A 10,036-nucleotide genomic window follows, 5' to 3' on the forward strand; every position below is an offset into this window, starting at 1 on the left:
TTTAACTAAAACTCTGAGGTGTGAGAATCCTTGTTAAATGGCGCTTTAACTAAAACTCTGAGGTGTGAGATGTTTAACTGAAGTCCTACAAGGGGTTTTAATGTTTTTATCTTTAACCTTTTTTCTTTTTTTTTAAATTCTCTGTCTTTCTGTTTATTCTCTGTCACATGATGTTTTTATTTTAATTATGTGAAGCACTTTGAAATGCCTTGCTGCTGAAATGTGCTACACAAATAAAATGTGATTGATTGATTGATTGATAATTACCAGTGTGGTAAGATATCTACACTAGAAACTAGGCCAGAAATAGTTGGTCTTAAAGTTTGTGTTTCTACAGTGTAAGTGACGTATTTCTCCAGGTTTTTGTGTTTTAGTTGAGCTGATTGATTTTAAACAAAAAGCAGGAAAAGTTTCTGCCTCCCATCTAAACGGAACTTGTCAAAAACGGACCTGCCCGTTTTTGTGTCTCTTACGCTTTCTCTCCATTATGCAACCTTGTTTTGATGGCGACTAAAGGCACATGACACTCTGTAGGCACGTGTGTGTGTGTGTGTGTGTGTGTGTGTGTGTGTGTGTGTGTGTGTGTGTGTGTGTGTGTGTGAGAAACAAAAGGCAGGAGCCGAACCGAAACAGTTGAGGCAGCGCTGGATGAGCTCGTCCAGGCTGGCGGCGCTGGCGCTGGGCGCGGAGCCGGGGCTCTGCAGGGCCTTGCTGATGTCCTGCGGACTGGGGCATGTGTTCCTCCGGCGCTGGACCAGCTTCCTGCTCTTCAGCCCGCCGGGAGTCTCAGCATTGGGTTTCCTTAGAGCGAGTCAGAGGAGTTTGTGGAGGGGGAAACGGAGAGCATCAGACAGATTTAGAACATCAGTTGTCTAGAAATAAGTAGAGCAACTTGTGGCGAGCTCGGCGCGGGTCAGCATGTGCGGAGGCGCAGCGCCCCACATCAGATAAACTGAGCTGCGGCTCTGTGAGGCGTCACGCACGGAAAGCGGCTCAGCTTCACACTCTGCACACAGACACTGGTTTGGTTTCTTTATTCCAAGTCGCACAGAAAAGCCAAACGAACGAGAGCTGCAGCTTTCAGAGATTTTCAGGTTTATTTACACGTTTGAATGCTCTGCAGAAACATAAAGTATTTCTCTCTGGAAATCTCTTGGTACACTCGAAGTAAACAAAATAAACGTACAAAATAACTTTTCAGGAAGTTGTAGGGGCGTGTTTTAAGTAGATTCCCCAGCAGATTATTTCACTTGCAACATGGGAAAAATATAAGTGAGATGATTTGCTGGAACTTCAACAATCTCTTACAGCGTCATAAAAAGTTACTTTTGAGCTAATTTTGTCTTATTTCAAGTGGACTAAGATATTTCCACAAGAAACTAGACAAATATAGTTGGTATGATTTTTGTGTTTTTACAGTGTGAACCACCTCATGCACTGCAAAAACAGAAAAAAAAAGTATTTTTGTTCTGGTTTCTAGTGCAAATATCTGAAATAAGAGAAAAACTAACACTTTTTAAACCTTTTATGAGGAAATAGGAGCTTGTTTCAAGTTGAGAAAGTTCTAGTTCAGCTGGTAGAATGTTCCACTGCGCAGTTACCTAGCAACCCCAGCCAAGCCCAGCCCGTAACCTAGCAACCGAGTTCCGAATCTACTGAAGTTCCTTGTAAGTCATAAATTCTCCATTTTGTCTTACTCCAAGTGTGTGAAGGTATTTGCACCAGAAACTAGACTTAAGGTACTTGGTAATGTTTTGTGTTTTTGCAGTTTTTATGCTGAGATTAGAGGAAAACTAAATGAGATTTAAACATGTTATTTTAAACACAAGGTTCATTAAAAACCCCGTCGAGCTCATTGAGTTTTAAATGAATCTGTTGAGCTACGTTGCAATCCGGGGGAGCCCAAAAAAGTCCCACGTTACGCCATTTCTGGATGCCGTCACCGTGGCAACACGACGCGCGCGCGCGCACACACAGAGAGAGAAACCTCGCTAGTGCAATTGTTCTTGTGAAACACTGGAAATACGGTCCCGTTTTGAAGTCATTGGCTCAGCCCTGCCGAGTCACGCAGGGTGAGAGCTGTGACGTCACGAATGCCCACTTTTTCTGCGTGTCGTGATCAGATTTGTGCTTCCTCTTCAAAATCCACGTTGAGCAACGTTCCACTTTATTTCACAATAACAACTCCCTGATTCTGTTTGCTCCCTTTTTTTTTTTTTTTTTTTAAAGTGCAACTGAAAAAAAACAACACAATTTTGCCAAGTAGCTTCATCTGGTTTCAAGTGTAAATACACGAAACTAACTGAAAAGTAACTTTTCATAGAGAAATATGAGCTTATTTTAAGCTAATGATTCCTTAACATTGATGAAAAAGTTAAACCGGCTAATTATCTCACTGATAGCAGGACGTTTTCCTGTTATAAATGGAATAATCTGCCAGTACTTACTGTAAACATTGAAGAAGAACTGACTTATTTCTTGTTGAAAAGCTACTTATAAGTTAGTTTTGTCTGATTTTAAGTGTAATAAGATATTTGCACCATAAACAGGCAATAATACCTGTAGACTTTGTGTGAAACACATTAACTGTAAAAACACAAAACCTTAAGTATTTGTGGTCTAGTTTCTAATGCAAATATCTTGGCGCACTTAAAATATATTTACAAAAAGTGTTTCATTTGTAGAAAAAATGTCTTATTAGTGACATAATTAGCATTTTTTTTGTAAAAGAGTTATTGACTTAAAACGAGCTCTTATTTATTGTTGAGAAGCTACTTCTAAGTTAGCTTTGTTTTATTTTAAGTGTAGAAACATGTTGGCTCTAGAAACTAGACCAGAAGCGCTTGGTGAGACTCTGTTTTTGCAGTGCAGCTCTCAGTTAGCAGGTTGACGCTGAAGTAAAGCTCGTCGTTTTGCTCTCGGCTGCTCGTGTCCGTCTGACGGGAGAGCGATCTGCGTGAAACCGTGTCGGCCTCTCTTCTCCGCTGTACCAGGAAGTGCAGCCGCTTCGCAGAACTCGCAGAGAAGTTCCCTGAACGGCCAGACTTACATCCCCTTCTCTTCACTTCTGTGTGCGCGGCTCATTTCCCCCGGCCTGCTGGCGCTCGCCACACACACACACACACACACACACACACACAAACAGAAAACAGGAGCTTCAGTTTGTGCACAACACACAGGGTGACATTAACTCGTCTATTTATACCAACAGACGCCCCTATGCGCAGCTGCACCCAGGTAGAACTCCACACACCCCTCACTGGTGACCCCCGACCTGCGGCATCCTCACTGCAGCGCTGCAGGTGGTTCATGTTAAAACCTGCAGGGCGGCGAAACCCACACACACACACACACCCTGCCTACTATATTCAAAACACTCCCCAGTACAGCGTGAACCACTGTGGTTCAGCTCACGCTGCACTGCAAAAACACAAAATCCTACCAAGTATTTTTGGTTTTGTTTCTAGTTCAAACATCTTGGTGCACCTGAAATAAAACAAAACTAACTTACAGCTAAAGCTTCAGCGAGAAACGGGAGCTTGTTTAGGTCAATAATTCCTCAATATTGATCGGAAAAGTTTTAGTTCCTGGCAGATTATTCCAGGAAAAATGTTACCAGTGAAATAATCTGCTTTAGTTTTTATAAATATTCAAGTTATTCACTTAAAACAAGTTCTGATATCTTGCTTATAAGTTAGTTTTGTCTTATTTCAAGTTGCACTGGAATCTAGACCAAAAAATACTAAAAAAAATACTTAATATTTTGCAATTTTTGTGCATTTCCAAAAGCATTTTCAAGTATTTATGTCTAGTTTAGTGAAAATATCTTGAAATAGGACAAAACTAACTTACAAGTAATGTTCTGGCAACATATGCGCTTTTATTAAGCAATAATTCATTAATATTCATTAAAAAGTAACTGGTTCCGCTGGCAGATTATTTCAGAAGTGAAATAATCCTGGGTCTCCTGTATCTTGGTGAAAAGTTACACAATTTACCCAAAATTTATTGTCTAGTTTTGAGCGCAAACATCTTATTACTTGAATTAAGACAAAAATATATTCCAGGTAACTACAGCAAAATATAAGAGTTTGTTTTAAAGCAACAATTTCTTAATATTGATGAAAAAGTTTTAGTTCCACTGGCAGATTATTCACTTATAATGTGACTTTTTTCCCCATTTTATTATTTATCTGCCAGTGGAACTAGAAGATTTTATCTTTACTTAAAAACACAGAATCTTACTGTCTGGTTTCATTTGCAAATATCTTGTTACACTTGAAATAAGACAAAATGAATTTACAAATAAATGTATAACAAGATAAAGCAGCTTGTTTTAAGTCAGAACGTCCTTAATATTGATTTAAAAATACCAGTGTGACTGGTAGATTATTTTACTTAAATCATGGGAAATACTTTTTCATAAATATTAAGGTTTTACTGACTTAAAACATGCTGAAAGCTACTTTTAAGTTGGTTTTGTCTTATTTCAAGTGCACTAAAATATCTGCACTAGAAGCGAGACAACACAAAGTACCGTTTGTCTAATTTATAGTGCAGTTATCTTAGTACTTTAAATAAACAAGACAAAAGTAACTTTTAAGTAACAATGTTGTGTTTTTGCAGTGTATTTATAAGGAAGAAGCAGAAGAAAAGATGCTAAATCGAGACGTTTCCCCTTTTTGTTCCTTTTATTAAACCTTCTAAAATAAAAACCACAACAAGTTATTTTTACCCCAAAAACTTAATTAAAAGTTAAATCAATCACAGCTACAGGTTCCTCTTTCACCTGTTCGCCGTTTGGCTCGCAGTGAATCCACCTGCTGTCGAAGCAGCAGCCGCGCGCGCGCGCGGAGCCTGAAAACGCTGACGGGGAGACGTTGTTGACGTCATGACGTCAGCAGAGGGAATTTCCCCTCGTCTTTGCCTCTCAGGTGCGACTCGCCGCAGTTTCTCTGTTGTTTTTTTCACCGAACAACCAGAACAGAGACGGCGCTGTTGGTAAACATGCAAATCTGAACACAAGCGGACTCTGTTTGCGAACCGTTCATTTGCATCCGGCTCTTTCCTCCGAGTCCGGCGGTTCTGTGATTCTAAATTTAACGGCGCTTCCAGGGAAACTGGACTTTCTGCTGAATTTATCCGCTCTGACTTCCATTTAGGCGGATTGTTGGTTCAGTTCAAACGAGTTTGGAGTTGAAAATCTTTTTTTTTTCTCACCGATTAATGTGAAAAAGTAACTTTATCTGCACAGTAATGAATTTAATAAGACACTAATGTGAGGTTTGGCTTAATGTTTACAGTAGATCTGGGTAGTAACTACTTACATTTACTCCTTTACATGTACTTGAGTAATGTTCTTTCGAAAAAAAATTACTTTTATTAGTATTTCTACTACGCTGCACTTTGAGTAATTTTATTATGAAGTATTTTTGCTCTTGCTTGAGTAAAATTTCTGGATTTTCTACCAAATGAATGAAAAACAAACATGTTTTAACCAGAAATCCACCATAAAAAGACTCACATCTGCAGCTTCTGTTAAAGTTTCATCAGTTTTTTATTGAAATAAACTGATTTGGAAAAATTTTATTTTATTTTTTGATACTTATATGAATTATTGTCATTTTGGTTCTTAAATACCAAACTTTCCACTTAATATTTTGCTCCATCTGATGATGTAATTTTTAGATATTAAATGATTGATAATTTGATCAGTTTTCCTCTTTCTTGAGTAATATCTTGGTTTACAGTCATTTAACTTTTGGAGGATATTATTCTCCATTTTGTTTGTTTATATATATATTTTTTTTTTCACTTCTAGCAACAAAAATTTGATTTTTCTTAATTTTTCACTTTGTTTTGTCAAATGTGTTTCTGAGTAAAAAGAAACAAAAGCAGCAAGTAAAACAAAATGTTAATGTTTTACCTCACATTGTTCAGTGTACGGACACTTTGCCTTATCGGCCACACAGAATTACTCCAAGGACCACAAACGGCCCCCGCGCCACATGTTGAATCCCCCTGCTTCGGGGGGGGAATCTGACCCAGAAATCAGCGTCTGGGTTTGCGCTCCCCGCCCCGATCCCGGGCGCCTCACTCTGGCAGGGGAAATGCAAATTCCTGGCTTTCTTTTCTTAATTGATTAATTGGTTCCCGGGCCCTTTGAAGGCCTGGATTGTGCGGCGGCTCCCTGCGCTCCGCTTCTCACAACCTGGGCTCTTGTTCCCCCTGCATGAAGGGCCATTCATCTAACTCTGCACTGCAAAAACACAACGTCTCACCAAGTACTTTTGGTCCAGTATAGTGAAAATATCCGAGCGCACTTGAAACGAGACAAAACTGACTTATTTCAGCTGAAAACAGAAACTGGTTTTCACTCAGTAATTCCTTAATATTCATGGAAGAAAAGCTCCATTTGCAGATTATTTAACTTAAAACAACACATCTTTTATAAGTAAAATAATCTACAAGTGGAACAATAGATTTTAACTTTTAATAGGGGAAAAATGTCCAGTTTACTTTTAAGATTATTTTAATTATAACTACGTTTTCATAAGGAATTATTTACTTAAACCTCCTATGTTTTTCTTAAAAGTTACTTGTTTGTCTTATTTCAAGTTTGCTGAGATATTTGCACTAGAATCTAGACAAAAATGTGAAATAAAAATAAAAAATCTTATCAAGTATTTTGGTTTAATTTGGTGCAAATATCTTATAACACTTAAATAAGACAAAAGTAACTTAAAAGTTACTTTTAAGAAAGATATAGGAACGCGCTTTAAGTAAATAAATCCTTAATATCGATTTAAAAAGTTCTAGTTATAAATTAAATAATCTGCCAGTGGAACAAGACATTAAAAGTTTATACTTATAACTCATATTTTTCATCAATAATAAGGAATTATTCACTTAAAACAAGCTCCTATATCTAAGTTACTAAGTTAGTTTATTTGCAATAAAAACTAGACCAAAACTAGTTGGTAAGATTTTGTGTTTTTTCAGTGTATTATGCAAGGTTGGGTATATTTAATTCATTTATGCTGATTAATTCCAATAAAAACCCAAATTAAGTCAGAAAATTCAAATATTGCAGAGCACCAATCAGAAAACGGCATTTTTGACGGCAGCTGTTGGAAAACCTGCCGACTCGGCAGTTTGACCGTCACCGACACCACGACCCGGATGAGCTTCCTAAAGACGCTGGACGTTCACAGACTCATGTTAACAGAAAGTTGAGTGGAAGGAAAAAAATCAGGTAGAAGCCAGAAGGACGAATGCTTCTACTCTTCAAGCTCATTAGAGAGTTTAAAGGGAGATTTACAAAATACGGGGGGATTCAGGAAGGATTGGCTCTGCACTGCAAAAACGCAAAACGTTACCAAATGTTGTTGGTCTAGTTTCTAGACATCTTAGCAAACTTGAAATAATACAAAACTGACTTACATGTAACTTTTTAGCAAAGATATCGGAGCTTATTTCACTTGTAACAAATTTTCAAATGCATAAAAAAAAAACATTAAAGAAAAACTCAAAACCACTTTTTTTTTCTTGCTCTCTGTGTCGGCTACGCTACAAACACAGACCCGTTGCCGTGGCAACTGACTGACAACAACGCAGCTAATGTATCAGGATTCAACACCAAAACACACACAAACGTTTCCCACACAAAGAACAGAAGAGCTTTATGTTTTTAGGCCTGATGTTTATTTATCTCTCATTATTAGTTGATCTCTGCGGGAGATTAGCTACAGCTGCTATTAGCCAAGCTAACACTGCGGTGGTTCATTTGCTAATTTAAACACCTGCTCTGTTTATCTGTCGGCTGTTTAGGTCGCCTTTCTTTTTTTATTATTCTGTAACTGAACTGAAATGCACAGAATCCTGCAGCACATCTACATGTTAAGATTTTCATGGTCAAGCTAGCATAACCTGGTTATGACCGTCCCTATTTCGTTTCTTAATTAAAACTTTTTCCTGACCTTTTCTAGTTGTCGTGGCGTAGCAAAGCACTGAGTCCATTTTTCTTTCATAGATCAGGTGCACATTTGAGATTTAGCACGTTATGCAACTTGACGGCTAGCTCCAATGCTAGTCATGTTGGCTAGCAGTTTTTGCCCTCCAGAAGGGGGATGGGTGCAGGAACCTGCTCGTGTGACATCACAACATGTTTCAAAATTAGCATAGGGACAATTATGTAACCCACAAACAATGGCCCTTATGGGGCCCAGTTTTCAGCCCATCTTCTCCCCGTTTGGGCCCAAATGAAATCAATTCTTGGGGAAAGACGGCGGTTAAAAATTTAGTTTCCAGCTACTGTGAGAAACCGTCCAGTCCTAACAGACGTGTTGCTGGTTTCTGTGCTGCCTTTTCCCCAGAGGGAGGGGAACCACGGTCGCGTGGCGGCTGGTTCGGGTCGTCTTTAAGCGAAGCCGGCCCAGAACCCACACGTTCATTCCAGTCAAGCTGATAACGCCTGCGGCCACAACTCCAGCAGTGGGAAATAGAAAAAAGTACCAGAGGAGGCACCGAAGCGGGACGCAGTCTACTGCAGCAAATGCAAACTTGAGGTGTCGTGGATGAACAACAGAAAACGGTTTTCAGCTGGACGGAGAAGGAAAGTTTAAAAAAAAGCAGAAGAAGTTTTCCACAGAGAGGCAGAGCGGTTACGCGCAGCTTGAACGTCAGGGCTGGGCTGTGTGCAGTGTACACACGCAGAGATAACTTCTCCTGTCCGACAGGTGAGCAGGTCACACACGCACTTATTCTTCTTTTTGCAATAAAATAAACATGAGAAAAGTAAAAGGCTCTCGAAGCGGGAAATTAAAAAAAAAAACCCAACAGGCTTTTGTTTCTTTTGAACCTCTTGCAGAAAAACCACACCAACACTGCATCTCACATTTAACCTCAGAGTTCACAGCTCGGCGCCGCCGCCTGCTCTTTACCTCTTGGTCTTGTTCATTGCAGCGCTCTCCTCCTCCGGTGGCGATCCGCTCGGGCATCTGAGCTACAGCTCCATGGTTGACCCCTACGCTCCCTCCTCCTCCTCCTCTTCCTCCTCCTGCTGTGTGTGTTTACAGGCGGGTGAGATGAGGGCCGCCTCACGCAGAGAAGTCATCCACGCCCGAGGAAACCGGCCCGTCGCTCCGTCTCTCGCTGCTGCCTATCGACCGCAAATCAGCAGCAGAGCAGTCCTGCTCATGTTGCCGTTTCCTGCAGCAAATTAAAGTTTAGAGAAGGCGCCTGAAGCGAGCTTTTTGGGTGCAAGAGCTGGCAGGTTTCAAGCACTTGTCCCCCTTCAACATAAACAAGTCAGCATCTTAGATGGAGGAACTGGCTCTGGCAGATAGGGGAACTTACTGCACTTTCTGTTTGTGTGTAAAAGTGTGTGTGTGTTCGTGCGAGGGGGAGGGGTGAGCAGCAAATACAAATGCAACACCAAGAGAGGAAGGAGGCGGAGAGGTGAGATAGTGATGAGCAATCATATGAGCCCCGTCAGGAGGCTTCGCATGTCACAGATAACGGGGGTATTTCAGCAACATCTGATGCAGGCGCAAGAAAAAACAAAACGTTAGCCGCTGAAAAATTCAGGGCAATTTATTCGTAAAAATTCACTGAAATCACCAATTAGACGAATGTTTGGTGTCGAATCATAACCTACGTATTGTGAATCTAATCAAATAAAATTGATGCCGTCTTCACTTTTTCTGGTGGATATTTTTCAAAATGGCCACCATGCTTGTAATATGTAACGTCTGCAGAAGTTATTGGCCGAGGTGGGCAGAGCTAACCAAAGCGCTAAGCTCTCAAACCACTCATTTCTGAGCTCGGATAATAATCTTAGCTCAGATGATGCTAAACCGATACAAACATAAACAACTGGAAGGCAATCATTCGAAACACACAAAAAATTAACAGAAGCTAATGCTAAGCTAGCAAAAAGCGAGTGGATGCTAACACAAAACTGCTAAACTGATTGAAAAAATAGCAGGAGCTAATGCTAAACACACAAAGAAATGAGCAGAGGCTAATCTGATAA

At 40.0% G+C, this 10,036-nt stretch overlaps 1 protein-coding gene and 1 long non-coding RNA gene across 3 annotated transcripts in view; one reads left to right on the plus strand and one right to left on the minus strand.

Moving 5' to 3' along the window:
• rasgrp4 (RAS guanyl releasing protein 4) overlaps positions 1 to 9,027 on the minus strand; it is a 25,707-nt gene extending 16,680 nt beyond the window's left edge. For both annotated transcript variants that reach the window (XM_008426521.2, XM_008426520.2), the window contains exons 1-2: positions 8,943 to 9,027; positions 626 to 801 (exon numbers count right to left, since the gene is read on the minus strand). In XM_008426521.2, the coding sequence (XP_008424743.1) occupies positions 626 to 801; positions 8,943 to 8,959 (193 nt within the window). In that variant the 5' untranslated portion in view covers positions 8,960 to 9,027. The remainder of the gene's footprint in view (positions 1 to 625; positions 802 to 8,942) is intronic.
• The window catches only part of LOC103475111 (uncharacterized), a 24,429-nt gene extending 15,188 nt beyond the window's left edge, over positions 1 to 9,241 (plus strand). The window contains exons 2-3 of the long non-coding RNA XR_535291.1: positions 8,376 to 8,738; positions 8,965 to 9,241. This is a non-coding gene — a long non-coding RNA (uncharacterized LOC103475111). The remainder of the gene's footprint in view (positions 1 to 8,375; positions 8,739 to 8,964) is intronic.
• Positions 9,242 to 10,036: the final 795 nt, after the last annotated feature.

This window comes from Poecilia reticulata, linkage group LG13 (genome assembly GCF_000633615.1).
Source record: "Poecilia reticulata strain Guanapo linkage group LG13, Guppy_female_1.0+MT, whole genome shotgun sequence".
Lineage (NCBI taxonomy): Eukaryota > Metazoa > Chordata > Actinopteri > Cyprinodontiformes > Poeciliidae > Poecilia > Poecilia reticulata.